This window comes from Sylvia atricapilla, chromosome Z (assembly GCF_009819655.1).
Source record: "Sylvia atricapilla isolate bSylAtr1 chromosome Z, bSylAtr1.pri, whole genome shotgun sequence".
NCBI classification, from domain to species: Eukaryota; Metazoa; Chordata; class Aves; order Passeriformes; family Sylviidae; genus Sylvia; species Sylvia atricapilla.
Window position 1 is genome coordinate 15,170,528 of NC_089174.1, and position 17,870 is coordinate 15,188,397.

A 17,870-nucleotide genomic window follows, 5' to 3' on the forward strand; every position below is an offset into this window, starting at 1 on the left:
TCACTACATCATGAAAATTAAATTTGAGCAATATAAAATTAAAATGAGGTTGGTGTTGTCTCTTAATACTGGTGAACAACAGAAATATTTCTCTAAGAGAATTGAAGAAAAAGGAAACCATAGGTGACAGTTCTCAGAGTCTCAGCTAGATTAATGAATACTATGTGACCTACAGTAGAAGCCAAAGGTCTTCTTTCTAGGTTGTAGCAATTTACACTCAATGGCTGTTGAAGCTCAGATTTTTGCTCAGGTTTGGGGTTTTTGGTTGGTTGGTTGGGGTTTTTTTTCAGACATGGTTGATAAACAGTTTCTTTCTTGGATTTTTATTTTCCAGAAACTTTCTAATAAAGAGAAATCCAAAGGAATCAGTTTGTCTGTCTTGTATTTGTGGTTTTCTTATTTATGTACAGTATTTCATATATGGACCATGCTTTTCCTGAAGAACCATATCACAGAATCACCAAGGTTGGTTCCTCGGTGCAACTTAAGCACATTTCCAATTGTCCTTTCATCTGGGACATGCAGGAGACCATGACCCACCTGGCCACAACCTCCTCTCAGGGAGTTGTAAGGAGCAAGAAAGTCCCTACTCATCCTTTTTTCCAGCCTGAACACCCTCAGCTCCCTCAGCCGCTTCTCAGAGGACTTGTGCCTCAGACCCTTCCCCAGGATCTGCTTCTCTCCTCTGGACTCCCTCCAGCACCTCAAAGTCTTTCTGGATATGAGGAGCCCAAAACTAAACAAAGGATTTGAAGTGTGACCCCACCAGTTATGCGTACAGGGGGACGGTCCTGCTGGCCACACTCCAGCTGACCCAAGCCAGGATGCCACTGGCCCTGCTGGGTCCATGCTGGCTCATGTTCAGCTCTGCCAGCCAGACGCCCAGGCCCTTTTCCCCGGCAGCTTCCAGGCACTGTCCCGGCCAGCAGCACTGCAGGCATGGCTGTGACACAATGGCAGGACCCAGCACCTGGCCTTGCTGAACCACGACCCATCGGCCTCAGCCAGCCTAGTCCTAGCAAGATGAAATATGTCTGCTAGAAAGGAGGAATAGATTGGAAAAACAAGCAGCCTGAAAGCAGCATTTTTACTTACATCTGAGATGTGTTTTAAGTTCCTCCTGACAGCTTCTTAATGTCATATTCAAAGGAAAGATCACCTTTAGATGCTCAGAAAATACCCTGACATGATGGAAACTACCTTCTCCTGCAAGTTCTTTTCCTATTCTCGCCCCGGTGAGGTCCCCTGCTCTGTCCCGGTGTTTTGTCACCGGTGCTCTGTCCCACCGATGTCCCCTGCCCTGCTCCCGGCACTCCACCATTTGCCCTATCCGGCCGTGTCCCCTCTCTGCGCCGGAGGTCTGGCCCGTCCCATCGCTGAGATATCCCCTTGCCCTGTCCTGGCGGTGCCTCCTTTCTTGTCCCAGGGGTGTTCCTGACCTGTCCCGGCGGGGCCCCCTCTCCTCTCCCGGCGGCTTCGCCCACCCTATCCCGGGGTGTTTCCTTCGCTATCCCGGCGCTGCTCCCTGCTCTGCGCCGCCGACGCCCCCTGGCGGCCTGGCGGCCCCTCCGCCTCAGGGCGCGGCTCGCTCTGCGGTCGCGCTCCGCCCATAGTGCCGCGGCGGGGTCCGCGGGGGGCGGGTGGTTGCCGCCAGGGGGCGTCGGGGGCCGGGGCCGGCTGTGACGGACAGCTCAGATAGCCAATAGAAAGCCTCATGTCGGGAGGGGTGGGGCGGATGCAGCGCGGGCGCAGGCCCCGCTCCATCGGGGGTCAGTCCCTTTGTGCGTGTCGCGTCACATCCCGCTGCCGAGCCTGCCGGGCCGCTGGAGCAGGAGGAGGCGCGGGGAGCACCGAGGAGCGGGAGAAGGAAGCGGAGGAGGAAGTACCGTGGAGAACGTCGCCCGCCCGCGCCGCCGCCTCATGCCGCGGCGCCGTCCTGCTGCGAGCCCGGGGACCTGCATGGCCAGGCATGGGGAGCGCTGCGCCTTCCCGCGCCCCCAGGGCTGAGCCGCCGCCCGGCGCCCTCCGGCTGCTGCTCGCCGCGCTGGGGCTGCTGCTGCTGGGCGCAGGTACCGAGAGTGGGGCGGGGAGGGACGGGAGCGCAGCCGGGCCCCCGCGGACGCGAGGAGCTGGCGGGTCCTTTTCCTTCAGGTAGAGCCTGTCGTGAGGAGGGATTCGCCAGCTGGGCCTGTGTAGTCCAGAGAGGAGAAGGCTGGAAATCGTTAATCTCGTATAAATATCTCCATACGAGAGGATGATGCCAGACTCATTCCTTGGTGTCCAGCGACAGGAAGAGGAACAATGGCTATAAACTGAAACACAAAAAGTTTCGCCTCAACATGAGGAAGAACTTCGTATTAAGGGTGGAAGACCACTGAAATAGGCTGCCAGGGAGGTCATGGAGTTTCCCTCTCGAGACATTCAGACCCCATCTGGACAGCTTCCTGTGTCATGTGCTCCAAGTGGTCATGCCTTGACAGAGGGGTTGGACCAGATAATACCCATTCCATCTCTAAAAATTCTGTGATTTTGTAATTTATTCACATGTTTGATGGCTTGACGGACTTGCTCAGCTGGCCTGATCTATTTGTGATTAAAATAATATTGCGACTACAATTGAAGGGAAATAAAAAGTTTTGATGCTTTTAAAGTCTGGGTCTAAACCCGGCATTATTTTGCTTTGCATGGGTCTTTTTTGTGTATCTGAAAACACAGAAGTTGCTGTTAAGATTTTTTTTTCTGTATTTTGCAGGGGTACATATGGCTTGCACAAAGAAATTTGCTGCTTACTTACACGAGTCATGGTCATGCTTAACTGTAGGTTAATGTAGTTCCTCATTCTACTTTGTGTTATATTGGGATTTTGATAGGAGATTCATGTTAGCTACACGTCACTGGCAAAACATATTGTCTTTATAAATTCGTGGTTTGGATATTCAGAGTAAGTCATGTGAGTACTGACTCAGGAGGACCGGCTAAGGGACGGGCAAAGAAATTGCTGATATCATCTCATCACTGGGCACATTGCAGAAAACAACTCTTTAATAATATTATTATTCAGCTTATTTTCCACTTCTCAGCACTCAGGAGTTTCTCATAGATATAGTATGTTTTCCCTTTTATTTTTTAATTCTTCCATGTGTCTTTGTAGGCATTTTTGTGGCATGTAAAACCCACTTTATGACAATAAGAAATTACAGATAAATGTTCCCCCAGATGAATTTTTAGATAATTTTGCAGGCTTGGACAGCTGTTGCATGAAGTCGTGACATATTCTTTATGAAGGTCATTTTCTCTTTGGGTGGCAGGAAACGTGATCTCTCCTAGACTGTGGTCTTCCTGGTTTTAACCTGTGTGAAGAGTGTGGCTTTGTTTCCCTTAGTGTGTCTTGTTAATTTAATTTTTGTTCCCTGTAAGTTCTTTGGTAAAAGTTACCTTCAGAAAGCCAATGTTAACTGCCATGATAATCTGGAAGGATTTCGGGTCATACCTGTGAGAACTGTGGAGGAGACAACTGTAAAACTCCAGTTTACTTGCAAGGATGTTAACTATGCTTTTTTATGGAAATCAGGTCATCACATAAAGTGACAGGTTTACTCACGTAAACTGAACTGTGTAGCAGTAGTGGCTTTGGAGAGGGAGTGTTTCTCTCCCTCTTGTCTTGTTACTGAATTATGTTCTGAGAGGTACAGCTACTGCAATGTACTGCATGAGCTGAAAACTTACACTTCAGACAGCTGGGTTTTTTCACACAGTAGTCCCAAAATAATGAGAAGTAAAGCTTTAGTTATGGCAGTGCCAGGAAAATAAAGCAAACTGCTTGTGTGCTTGCCTACCATCCTCCCCCGCCCTGGTTTCTAGAAGAGAACGTGAGTTTTGCTTTATTCAGTCCAGTTTTTGTCTAAACGTTTTCGGACATTTAGGCATGTGTAACATCTAAACAATGTCTAAACAGCATTACTTTGTTGCCTTTACCACATTCTTCTGAGGGGCAGAATTCTATATAAAAATTCAGTAACTTGTGTAAAGCAGTGAAAGACTAAATGGAGACTTCCTTATTGACCAAGTGATTAATTTAAACACAAAATTACATCATCCGCTTGGTATCTAGAAAGAAATGTTTGGCTTATATTTGACAGGACCTTGTACTCATTTCATCTAGACAATATGAAGTAATGGATTAAGACATTGTGAGTCCTGTCAGTTGCTGAGGTAGTCTCCATTGCTGTCTTTCTGTCTTTCAGCCTCTTTTTTCCTAAAATGCAATGTTTCCCTAACGGATGAGCACTTTAAGTCCCTTTCAGGTTGTTTTTTACGGTACTTGTTGGAGTGGAAAGGGTTGCCACCTAAGAGGTTTGCTTTATGTCTTTCTCTGTCTATTTTGTGCTTAGGTGACTGTCAGCTGCACACATCTTGTGGAATCCAGAAATGCACCACTGATTTTGTGTCCCTCACTTCACATCTGAATGCGGCTCTTGAGGACTTTGATTTGGAGTTCTGCAAGGCCCTGCGGGCTTACTCTGTGTGTACCTATCGCAATTCCAAAGTATGCCGTGGAAACCTGGTCTACCATTCTGCAGTGCTTGGGATCGGTGATCTCATGACCCAGAGAAATTGTACCAAAGATGGACCCACATCCTCCGCCAGCCCTGAAATGGCTCATGATCCTTGCAATTACAGCGGCTACACAGAAGTGAGAGAACATCGTGGGGGAGGGAAGACTCCTCTTCCTACTTACCTGTTTTGTGGCTTGTTTGGGGATCCTCATCTGAGGACTTTTAAGGATCACTTCCAGACATGCAAAGTGGAAGGTGCTTGGCCCCTCATAGACAATAACTACTTATCAGTGCAAGTGACCAATGTGCCTGTGGTCCCAGGATCCAGCGCTACTGCTACAAAAAAGGTACAGATTTCTTTTGTGCGCTGTCAATGCATGGAGAAGTAAAAGGGCAGGACAGTTAAGTAAGTAATTTAGCCCTTAACAGTGAAGAAGCATAGCAGCTTGAGAATCTTCTGTGCAATAGTATGAAAAAGTCAAACTCCAGCATCTTCTTAAATGTGTATCAGACAAAACAGGATATATTCTTCCCTCTGCTCCTGACAAGAAAACCTGTGCTTATCACCACACAAGCCTTAAGGGTACTGATGTAATGCTTTAAAACAGTTACTGATTATTTTACATGTGTGACTGCCTCTGCACTAATTAGAAATTCAAAAAATCATATGATGCTTTGGGTTGGAAGGAAGCTTAAAGAGAGAATATGTCTCTGCTTCTTATTAATTTTCTAAACTTCACAGCTGCAACAGGAGCAAACAAATAATACTGAGAATGGCACAAAAAAAAACTAGTTACCAAAACACTGATGGTTCAGAGCAAAAGCAAGAGGATGAACTACAGACAGGTGAGAAGAGGTAGCGAGCTAAATGCTTATGGCAAGGACTTAGTGCCTTGGCTTTACTAAACCAGCAGTAGCCTTAAAGTTGTAGCAAGAATATTAAACCCTTGTTGAGACAGGCTGGACTTAAGATTGCACTCTGTCAGATACTTGAGAAGTCTAGGGTAGGAATACATCCACTAGTATTCGATAGCTGATGTCATTTCTTTAACTATAGAAAAGTCCTTTTCTCTGCTTGCTGAATGCGAGTGGCAAGTGTGTCCATCAATTACTTAAGCATTCATTTGAAGCTAATATTGTCACATACCTCTTTTGGTGTGAAAGGGCTTTTTTTAAAATTGTGGTAGTGTAGCTCTTGTATGGTCAAGCTACATCAGGCTATATGTACACAGCTTCAAGACATAGAATCTTGCAGAAGAATTTTCACTGTTGTTGAGCCTGGAAGTAGGTTTTTTTTGATTACTGGAGTCAGAAGGAGAAGTTGTCTGTCGCGGTGGGGTAGAGCCTACACATCTTCTGTAGAGTTGGCTGGGCAGTAGTATTAATATAGGAAAATCAATTTTACTATTAAGTTTGTGCTGGATTTGTAAGCACTGACTAATGGCAATGTTTGTGTGAGTGAAAAGAGATTGGACTGAAGCTCTGAATTACATTTTGTTAACTTGTGCCAGTTTCAAGAGCAGTCTTCACTGTGCATAAACTCTGAAGGTGTATAAAAATAAGGGAATGAGGCTAACATGAGTAAGCTTTGCAAAAGAGACTTAACATCCCCCTCAGTCTCCTCCAGTGGCCTTTCTAAAAACTCCTAAATAAATGGAAGAAGAAGTTGCATTTTGTGATCTGCAGTGAGCTTTTATCTTCAGTTTTGCTAAACTCTAGCAGAATTTTCTTTATTTCCTTGTCCCTGATAGTAGTAGAGGAAAAAATTGAGATTCTTTGTGTACAAATTGTGTGGATGGGCTAGGGTGTGGTTGTAGTAGATAGGTAATCTAAGTTTAGCCACATTCTGAAAATTATTGACTGTGGTAGCACATTATGCTAGTATATGTCTTTTCAAAGAGATAAAGAGGAGAACACCAATAATAAATGTATGTATATATTGAGGGAAAGTATGGTTTTAAAAGGTGTGCCTTCTGTCTTTGTTCTCAAGAGGGGTTTTTTTGTCTTTGATTTGGGTAAAATGTTTTTTTCTTCTCTTCTAGTAGTCCCTCTCATTGCCCAAGTACAGCTAAGTGTGCAGAAGCAATTAAATAAAATGCATGGTTATGATACTAGAAATATTTCTAAAGCTGATATATATTATGTGTTGCACAATCCTTGACTTTTTTTAGCAGATAACAGAATTGAGTATACCTGTTGTAGGCAAAGGAAGGTAGTTTAAAGGTACAAGTGACTTAGAAGATAAGTTTTAGTATCTCCAATGCATGCCTTTGACTCTGTTATTTCTAGTAGGAGCAGGTTGCTATGAATGAAATAGAAAAGGTGTGTTAAGCTACACTACCACAGCTAATTTAATTCCTGTACCATTTTCCTCTTTAAGTATTCCAGTTTGACTGTGGTTGACTATCTGCTGCTGGATGTACTTAACTGATTTTGGTCACAAGGTAGCTTAAAGGAATTTTAAAGAGCTGTATTTCAGTGACATTTATCTGTAAGCCCTAGCTGAGAGTGTGCCAATAGGTCTTCTACCTTCATCATAAAAAAGGTTTTCAGATTGTTTCTTTTTGTAAGTCTGGCTGTTTTTTCATTGCATGTACTTGAAATTGGTGTTTGATGGGAAATAAAAACAAAGGTGTATGCTGAACTTAAATTGTACAGGAGCCAGAGCAAATACTAACCTAATTAGTCCTCTCTAAAGTAGGCCTAGTGAAAGGAAGGACAATAAGAGTAGAAGATTTAGTTTCTTCTGAATGCATTTTCAGGGAAAGTGGTTCAAGAAGACATAGAAACAGAATGGTTAATCTTCAGCCCATTGTCCTTTTGAAACCTGAAAACCATCACTTGCCCTTGTGCGGAGTTAGCATTTTTCACTTTTATCCTTGCTTTGCCTGTCCTTGAGGGAGTTGGTAATGAAGGCAACCTTATGTGTGAAGTTCTCTTCTCTCTTAAAAACCTATGAGACTACAGGAACCCCAGCAGTCTGAGGAATATCCAGTAAGTTCTGAAGGACAGGAGACTGCCAGGAGGACACTTCAAGTAAGAATGTGAGGAATAAACACATGTTGTTTCTCCCCTCCTCCTTACTGTGGGGGAATGAAATGTCTGGCATGAAAAATATGAAAAGCAGGAAAAAATTCCCTTGAATTCTTTAATTGGAAGAGCATATCTTGTGAGAGTTGTGTACTTATTCACAAAAATGCCCTTGAATTTCTTTGTAGGTGTTTTGCACATTTGTATTACTGTTTTTCACTGTGAACAAAGCTGTTTTATTTTCTGAGGTCTACCTGAAACTTTGAAACTCCAGTTTTTTGAGCATGCCTGATGTGCTTGTGCCTCTTGGCAGAGGATCCTAGGGCCTTTCAGATGGAAAAGGAAGATTAGCAGCAAGTAACTGGGAAACAGTTTAAGCTCATCTCTTTTTTTCTTTTTGACAGACTTTCTTTTTCTCATATGGGTTTTGAGTAGGTCACTGGCATTATTTACGTTTGATTTCTGCAGCTCTAGATAAAGAGCTTCCTTGTCTTTGAAGTGGTTTTACAATTCCCTGAGAATAAGTGTCTGTTAGGGGGAGCAGGTAGGAAGGGTGTTGTATAGTGCATTAAGTAGAACCTTGGGTGTTTTTAGATTTTATTTATTGTTTTCTTTATTGGGAGGGATACCAAGTCTTTATAGCCTTTTGCTGCTGTGACAGGTGTTCTGGATATCACTAGAGTAACTGTTCCTCAATAGTAAATAAGGCAGAGATGCTTGGGCTTGGCCAATGGAAAGCTTTCCTTCTTGTTTGGAGGGGTCTTCTTGTTTGCATTAATTGGAAATGCAGGTTTTTCTGTCTGGGTGTAGATAGCTTGAGGGTGAGAGTGAATTTGAGAACACAGAGAAGGAAAAAAATACAGAGCATTTTACTGTAGTGATTTATTTAGTATAAACCTTGGAACCTGGGAATTCGTGCTCTCAGCAGGGTAAAGGAATCAGGGGGATAAATGTTCTTTTACTCAGAGTCAAAATATTTTAAATGTCTCTTTTGTAGCGTGGATTCAATTTTTGCTGGAAATCATTGCAGAGTGAGCACAGTGTAATGGAAAAATAACTAAAATGTAATTGGAAGATAAATGTTCTAAATGTTTTAAGAAGTAGAAGGATCAGGTAACTTGTCACGTATCATTATTCTTTTCATCTTTATGGATGTCTTGGATAAGGTAGAGATAAATTTGTTTTACTACACAGAAGTAGCAGTTTCATTGCAAGTTGCAATAGAATAATTTAGGTTGGAAAAGACCTTTAAAATCATGGAGTCGGGTGGCAAACTGTCAGTTCCACCACTAAACATGATCCATAAGTGCCATGTCTGCATGCCTTTTAAACATTTCTGGGGTGATGCCTCAAGAGGCTGGGAAACCTGCTCCAGTGCTTATCTCCGTCAGTGAAGAAATTTTCTGTTAATCTGAATCTTCACAGCCTAGCTTAATGCCATTTCTTCTCATCCTATCACTTGTTTGAGAGGAGAGACTGACTCCCGCCTGGCTCCTTTCAGAGTGTGGTGAGGTCTCCCTTGAGCTTCCTTTTCTGCAGGCTTCCTGCAGGCTGCTTTCTGCAGGCTCCCTCAGCCTTTCTTTGTCTGGCTTGTGCTTCAGACACTTCCCAGCTCTGTTTCTGCCCTCTGGACTCACTCCAGCCCCTGAGTGTCTTTCTGGTTGTGAGAGCCCAATACTGAACACAGGATTTGAGGTGTCATCTCAGCAGTGCCCTGTTCTATCTGCCTACATTTTGCCTGGCCCATGCCAGGATGTGCTTGGTGTTCTTCTTGGTCCCCTAGACAGCCAGCATCCCTAGGTCCTTTTCCACTGGGCACTTTTTCACTCACTTCTCCCCAAGCTTGACTGTATTGCAATAATGATTGAGGTTAATGAAGTTAGAAGTCGTCTTCTGCCCAAACAATTCTAGAATTCTGTGAAATGCATAGTAAAATAACATGTTATGATGAAGGTATGACTGATACTTTCGTCATTCTAATTGCATTGTGGCACTAGGGAAGACAAGTATGAGAACTCAAGAGTTAAAAGTGTTTAAGGCACACAGGACAGGCATCTTGTACAAATAAATTAGGGTCTTCCCTAGAAAAGGCAGTTTTACAACTCAGTAACACTATCTTTGAAAGGTTTTGCATGTGCAGTGGAATTTGAGAAAGCTTTGTGATTAGTGATAGGAGTGGGAGGATAAAATGCAAAATGAAATATGCAAATTGTATGTGTGAGGTTTGTTTTGGTTTAGAAATCATGCTACAGCAGATGTTTGTTTATTGTATCCTCAGATAAGCCTCTAGAAACGTTTATTTTTGTCTTTCAGGGCGCCTCACTATGGAAGAGCTCTGTATGGGCCCAAAGAGCAAGGTTGATACACTGATAGTTTCAAAAATCTTTCTTTATTGTGAAGATTTTGGCATTTAGATTTTTCCGTCCTAAGTTTAGACAGGGCAGCTAATCTCTGGTCTCTAAACAGTACTGCATAATCAGCTTTGTGAAGGTGTTCATGGCACCTAGACAGAGTGAGAAGTAATGTAGGTGTATAAACATCTACAACATGTGCTGAGTTTGTTAGAAATAATAAACTCATTTTCACTTTTTAATGCACTCTTGAACATTAAAAAATCATTATAAATTCTCTACTTCAAGAATTTAAAGGGAGAAAGCTATGCAATGAAATTTTGCTTCATCTCCCTTTGCAACAGATTCTGGAGTATCTGCCAGTACCAGGGCAGGATATTGGGACAGGAGTGTGTGATAAGGCAAAGCCCATGCTGCACTCTAGGTTTACTGATCTGGGCTGTGGATTAGATGGATGTTACGCAACAGACAACAGAGTATTCAAAATCAGTGTGTTGAGCTGCAGTGGTTAAATACCAGTATGCCCTTGGAAAATCTTAATGGTCTGTGTTGATTCTCTTCTTAGAGTGTTCTTGCAGCATACATGGAGGCCTTTATTCATCTAATAGTCTTTCAGCTCTCATTCCGCATCCAGTATTATTGCCGATCTTAAATTGGGGTGAAGGCTTCTTGTTCTTTCTCTGTGTTCTGGAGCTGTGTGCATTTCATTCTTGTAAATGAGGGAGTTCTGGAGAGAGCAATTTGGTAGCTGCTTCCTGATAAATTTTGCCAGGTGCCTTGCTTAAACGTTTTATTGAGCGTCCAGTTCAGCGCCTCATTAAAACAATGAGACTTCTTTTTGGCTCCAGGTTTGTTCAAGTGCTAAGGAGACTTAGAGCTTTAATTCTGTAGGTGTCGATGCCTTGCGAAGGCTGACGCCCTGGAACAGAGACTGGACAGAGCTAGGAGAATAAAGTAGGTATTTATTAAAAGGCCTTAAAAGGGTACACCTTGGAGAGTACAAGAGCACAGCCAGGGCTCCGCCCAAGATGGACCCAAAATGGTCACAAAATGGCTGACTGGTCACAAGGTTTCACACTTTTATTAGCTTTGGTCCATTTGCACCCTGGGTTTAATTGTCCAGTTACAGCTTCAGGTTATGAAGTTCCATCCTCCTTGTTTTCTGCCCTCAGCCCTCCATTGTTTATGCTTTTTTGGGCCTGAAACTTGTAACAGTTGTCCTTGATCACCATCTGGAAAAGGATTGTTTTGTTTACCTACTCTGTGAAGAGAGCTGACTGACACTTGATATGAGACTCAGAGCTATGCACCTAGGTAGCACAGAATCTGAAAAACATGAAGGCTAAAACTTAAGGCATCAGTGTGTAAATAGTTTTCTCCTCACAGGATGGCACAAATATGCTCAATGGTACAGCAGTGCTTCTTTGTCTGAGCAGGCTGAGATAGAAGATTGTTTCATCCAAATTGTGTTACAGAAAATAAAAGGCCTTTTGCTGCATTGTGGCCTGGGTTATATGCAGATATACTGATCACTTGACAGACCTCAAATTTCTCTTCTGTAGGCTGCTGAGCTTACTTTAGTAAACACAAAGCTGTGAGGTGATCTTTACAGCAGCAGGGGCACTTGTGCATTTTCTGGATTTTGGGCATAAGCATTCCAGCTCAGCTGTGGTTCACAGACATCACTTTACCAAATTACTTGACTACAAATGGTCTCAAGATGTATAGCTGATAGATCTCATGCTGTATAACTGATTAATGCAAGGAAAAACCATTGGAAAAATCTAGTGCAGCCTGCAGCACTAGTGAGAACATATGAAGTCAAAATAGTAAGTATTGTCTATGTTGTGAGACAAGCACTGACAAAGCATCAACCACCTAGGATGAACCAAATATTGAAAATAAATGTAATATTTTTTAGGGTATAACTGCATACTCTGAAGAAGAAATTTTTGCAGTGGGAGGAAAGAGATTGGGAGGACTTGAGGGAGGACTTGAGTCTTACCCAAGGGGTATAGACACGTGAGGGTAATGAAAGTAGAAGTTTTATTCAAATTGTTAATAATTGGCTCTTGGTTTATCCTCTTTAAAGGTCTTACTTTAAAGCAGAGAGGCAGAAAGCTGTTGTGCCAAAGTGAAAATGAAATGTGAAGTTGCTGTGGAACAGATTTTAAATTTAACCTTAGTTTAAAAATGCCTTCTGATACATTTTGAAGTCATGTGAGTCTCTTAGCAGACTGCTCAAATTGTAGACTGTACCTAATTTGATATAAACAATCACTAATGAAAATGGTTATTAAAATACCTATTCTTGATGAAAAATGTCTTCTTTTCAAGAAGCCATTCCCCTCTAGTCATTCTTCTTCTAAAGGAAGTAGCATATCTGTTTGTAATATTTAGATGTGAATTGGTCTGTCATATAGCCTAGTTACTCCCTTCAAGTAAAACCAAAGGGCCTGCTTTTTCTTTTGTTGTTACTTACTCCAGTAAGTAGAAAGGTTTAAAAGGCTAGTTCTAATCTTAAAAAAAAAATATTAATTGCTTCATGCTAATGATTTTGGTGTTGAAAGTCACTCATTCTTCAAAGGCACATCTTTGACTATCTTTCAGTCTTGCCTTTTTTCTCTGTGGGCACATTTTCTAGCACAGTAGACTCGGAAGTGTCAAATCTCCCAGTTCCTAGGACTAATGTATCCAGGATCCCAAAACTACTACATAACTAGTTGTTCTTCTTAGTCCTGATTACACCTTTCCCTGATTTTGCATGGTCTTAATTTGGTTTTGCCATAGTTACCAGCATTGTGAGAATTACTCAGTACTTATGCTTTGGTGTCATTGCAGGACGCATTCCAAAGTGTTAAGAAACTGCAGGCAGGAGGTAGTTGTGATGCCAATTAAAATACAAAGCGTTTTCCTTTCCTTACCTCGAGGCTGTTGCCACGTGCTAGTAGTCTTACTTCCAGACCAACATAAGAACAAATTTAATGTTTTGCTGTCTGGTAAAATATTGCTTTAAGCACGTGTATAGGCTGTTTTTCTTAGGCATGAGTTGTGGACAACTGTCAGGTTTTAAGGTAGTGGGCAGTAGTTCCAGATATACTCAATTACAAAATTGAAAAGGGGTTGAGATGATTATTTCTTTCCACTAGCTTTGCTTTTTTTTCCCCCCTCTCTCACAGATAACTATTATCTTCAAATCATACCAAGACTGTACAGATCAGAAAGTATATCAAGCAATGACTGATGACTTGCCTGCAGCTTTTGTTGATGGTACAACAAGTGGAGGAGATGGGAACACCAGGAGCTTGCACATTGTGGAGAAAGTCAGTGGCAAATACATTGAGATGCACGCCAGGTACATCGGGACCACAGTGTATATCCGGCAGCTTGGGCACTATCTGACCCTGGCCATCCGCATGCCCCAGGAGCTGGTCATGGCCTACGAGGAGAGCCAGGATCTGCAGCTCTGCGTGAACGGCTGCCCCTCCAGTGAGCGCATTGATCAGAGTGGCCACTTGCCCTTGCCTGTGATGGGAAAGCTGCTGCCTTGGGGAGCTGCAGCTCATCCCCTGTCAGGGTACACACTGGAAACAGCCACCACCAAATGCCATGAGAAGATGCTTGTGAAGGACATCTATTTTTACTCGTGTGTGTTTGATCTACTCACCACTGGTGATGCCAACTTCACAGCTGCTGCTCACAGTGCCATGCAGGATGTAGAGGCACTGCACCCCAGCAAGGAGCACTGGCATATCTTTCCCAGGAGTGGAGGTGGTGGTGTGGGCAGGGATGGAAGGTTCTTTGTCAGTCTTGGATTTCTGTGCTTGATCTTTGTTGCATATTTGTAGGATTTTTTTTTTTAGACTGTAACAAATTTTTGAAATATATATTGTTGTAATATATTGAGTAAAAATGGATATATATGTATATACCGTGTATATGAAGGAATGTTTTGTCTTGGGGCATCCACCAGATTGGGTGTTAACTGTTTTCATGTATGTTTGATTCAGTATTCTATGTACCTATTTGTTTTACAGTTGTTGGAAAGTTTTATAATGTCCCTGCATTGGGACCTGATAAAAAGCACTTTATTTTTTACATATCAAATATATGTGTGTATCTGAGTAACTGTGTATTACACATGAAATACTCAGTGCTCTCTCTAAGTACTACTTAGTTTAACACTTTTTTGTAAACTGAATTAACTTGTGGATTTTCCCAAGAGACCTATAGTTAATGTCAAACATGTATATCTTGAAGCTAGTGAATGGTCTCTGGAGAGAGCAGAAAGAGCTTAAACTTAGAGAGAACACCCCTTCTTTTTTTTTTTTCTTTTTTTCTTTTCTTTTTTCCTTTTCTTTTCTTTTTCCCCTCTCCACAGGCCCTCCGTTTTTCTGTGTTACAGAAGGCTACAGTTTTATATTTTTTTTCATATTTGGAAATCTCACAATGTATCAGTCTTTGCAAAATGTTTTAGATGTGGTTCATCAGTATGCCAGTAAGTATTCATGTGTATGTAAAAGAGTGGATGTGGGGTGTCTAAATATTTTAAATTATTATAATAGAAGAATAGTTGCCCCCCTTCCCTGCTGAGGAACTTCAGGAAGGTGGCATAAGTGACCCCTGGTGGGGTGCACAGAAACTGGGGATGCAGACAACATACTGGGCAGGTAATCTATAAATAAATACTCAGTTTGTCTCCTAGCTAAATAGGATGGATAGGATATTTGATAGGAATGTGCTGAATATAGTTGTTATACTTCTTGCAGATGCTAGTTTCCCTCTGCTAAATAAGATGTGTAAATTTATGACCAGCAGCTGCAAACCAGGCAAGTTTATTGAAAAGACAGCGTGTGGGAAACTAAGATGAGGAACCATTCCCTCAGGATCCCAGTTGTACAGTTCTTTTGTATTGTTTGCAGAGATACTTACAAGAACTTTAACACAGGTAACTGTATTACTGCTGCATCCCTCCTGAGAAATGTTACAAAAATCCTCTGTTCAAGTTATTGGAGAACTCTCAGACCAGAAGAACCCTGGAACAGAAAATTATTTTCTGTAAAACTAAAGAAGAGGTGGTGAAATTTGAATAAATGAGACAAAAGAGTCCACAGGATTACAGACCTTAGTGTAACAAGATGATCTACTAAGTATATGTGGAGTATTTCAGCTGCAAGGCTAATCAGACAGTGTGAAGGTAAATTGAAAGTGCCAAAACTTAAAAGAAGTTATGTCAGTGACATACAAAGAAATACAGACCTAATAAACATAATCACAACTTTGAATGTTGCTTCACTAAGCTTGTATTATTACTGCTAGAAGCTGAGGTGTGTAAGAAATAATCTTTTCTGGAAGATGTATCAGTGAAATGAGTTGTGGAAATTGCTGTAGAAGTAAAAGGAGCTTTAAATATGTAAATGTTTACTGTACACAGAAGGCAGCTGTCGTACCTGTAGGAGCTCACTCACAGGTGCTGATCTAACACCAGAGGCTCTGCAGAAGGCTGTGTAATGTGATCATCCCTATTTTTACACAGCCACCAGTCAGCCATTACTGATACTGTCTGGTTGCTGGCCTTTGTCTTAAGCTACCCTTGGATATTAGTGGCTTACTCAAAAGGTTGTTGTAAGTATCTTCTAGAACACTCCTGACCATATGGTAGCAGAGCTTCCAACAACAGATGATGATAGTTCTCTGTAATTGTGGAGTCTGACAACTTCCTTAGTAAGCATGTTGTAGGACTGACAGAGACTGTATGCCTAATCCTTTATTTTGTACATACAGAAGGCTCCTAAAGGATATTATAAAAAGAAATAGTAGGCTCATTTGCCTTTCAAATCAAAAATTCTAGTTTTCTTCCTGAAAAACTTACCTGGAAGAAAAATCTCCATATAGCATCTGTTAAGTGGGACACAATCAGAGAGTACAACCTTTTGTTCTTATGGTCAAGTTACAGGCCTTCAATATTGCATTTCCTTTCAAACTGCTGCTGTACTGCCAGTAACTAGATCACCAATTATTTATATTCTTCTACTTTAACATTATGACTACCATACATTTGTGTTATGAATTTTGAGGCTGTGCAAGTGTCTGTTTACTTATGTACACTCCAAAACGAAGCAAGCAATTCTGCAAGCTTTGTACTGCCTAATGAAAGTTTCATTAGTGGACATGGTTTGAAAAAAAAGCCTAAGAGCATTATGGCTTTCTTCTCAGAAGAGAAGAGACACACAGCACAGTTTAAAATCATTTTCTTCATGTAAGTACAGCTATGGTCTTTTACACTGAAATTTTTATGCTTTGGTTATTTATTGCCCATCTGTGTCTTGAATGATATAAATTCTTTCCTGTCTTTCCCCGTTCCAGCTATTGAAGACTGCTATCTTTACAGTGTCCAAACAGGACTAGTAATGGTTCCTTTTTTTTTAGCAGGTGTTCTGTGTTTTTTACACTATAAGCTTTCTCTGTATTGTGCTGCTACTTCTCTTCAAATGTATTCAAAACAAACAGGAATTGTGGGGATCAGTGTTGACCATTAGATTTTATAGTTCTCGTTAATTACCTTGTTATGGAAAATAACATAGTCAAGAACAAGTATACTGGTAAATTTGTGATGCTGATGTAAAACAATTGCATCTGATCTGATTGGGAACTCTTTGTTTGTAACTAAACTTTGTTGAAATTAAAAGCTGCTATTAGTAAATTAATTGTGAACAGTAAGATTGATTGCAGTCCTTGTGCAGGGGTATAGATCGGAATTCATTACCTAGATATAAAAAGTATGTCATATGGGATGTGTCAATAACTTATTTATAGGAATTATTTTACATTAGTTTTAAAGCTTCTCTCTACACTGTAACAATAGAAGAATACTCCTTTATATATGAAAATATGTACATGTCAATGATTTAGCACGTGCTGAGGGCTGGATCTACAAAAGTTTTGTATGTCTAGTTTATGTGTGAAGTATCTAAATCCAAAACTCAGACACACAGTAAAGCCTTTTCAGCTTGAACCCAGGTGTTTCTCTAGGATCTCTAATTCTCTTCTTAGTCCAGTAAGCCCCCTTAAAGTATCTGTATTTTGCTGTTGAGCAGAGAAAGTGAAAGCAGTCTTGAGGGTTGTACCTGCACCCCAGCCAGAGTCACATGTTGGTCATCTGCCTCATTTACTTGCAGGAACATTTGGGCAGGTACTTGACTTGCTCGCTCATGTTTGGCAGGTGATGGTAAAGTTACTTAGAGTATGGTGGTGGTGAGCATTTTGTTGGAGTTTTGGAGAGGCAAGTTGAAATTCCTCTTCTGTGTTGGTCTTTCACATCTTGTGACAGTAACAGCTGGGAGCTATGACCAAATAAACACCTTTTTGTGGTGTTACAGGGGGATAGCTTTATCCAGACTTAGGTCCAGAGGTCTTAAGTGCCTCGAAAGAGCCTGGAGGCATACTTCAGTGCTTGAGAGGTATTTCACCTAAATTCAGCAAACTAAACCTGTAAGCTGCGTGTGTAGTTGTTGGAGTGAATGGCAACAATTGGATTGAACTATCTTCTGGAAATGCCTATTGCTATGGAGAGGAGGAAACAACAGGTTTAAATAGCTGAAGTCAGGTGAAACTAGTCCAGCTCTGATGGGTACATTTTAAAGTCCAGGCTAGGTTCATGGCCAGGGACAACACATGTTCTCTAGAGACAAGCCATGACATGATCCAGCACTTCCTGCACTGCTCTATGTCTCCCAGTCCTGGCTGATGGAGACACCTGGCCTGGGAGAGTTTCACACCAGACCTAGGTAGGTAGTCTGAAATTAGTAGTCTGAAACCTTCAATGTTTGATTCTCTAGAAAGTAGAAAGAAGGCAACAAAGCCACCCAGTCCTTGCTGTACTGGCCTCTTCTCCCAGAGAACTGTGTGGGTCAGGGGAAGGGCAGAAAAGAGA

At 41.7% G+C, this 17,870-nt stretch overlaps 1 protein-coding gene across 1 annotated transcript; it reads left to right on the top strand.

Moving 5' to 3' along the window:
• The first annotated feature begins 1,779 nt into the window (after window positions 1–1,779).
• Window positions 1,780–16,640, top strand: RGMB (repulsive guidance molecule BMP co-receptor b). The gene is made up of 3 exons (XM_066340076.1): window positions 1,780–2,069; window positions 4,392–4,903; window positions 13,117–16,640. Exons 1-3 carry the CDS (start codon window positions 1,970–1,972, stop codon window positions 13,783–13,785), a joined length of 1,281 nt encoding a protein of 426 aa, XP_066196173.1. The 5' UTR covers window positions 1,780–1,969; the 3' UTR covers window positions 13,786–16,640.
• The last annotated feature ends 1,230 nt before the right edge of the window (window positions 16,641–17,870 follow it).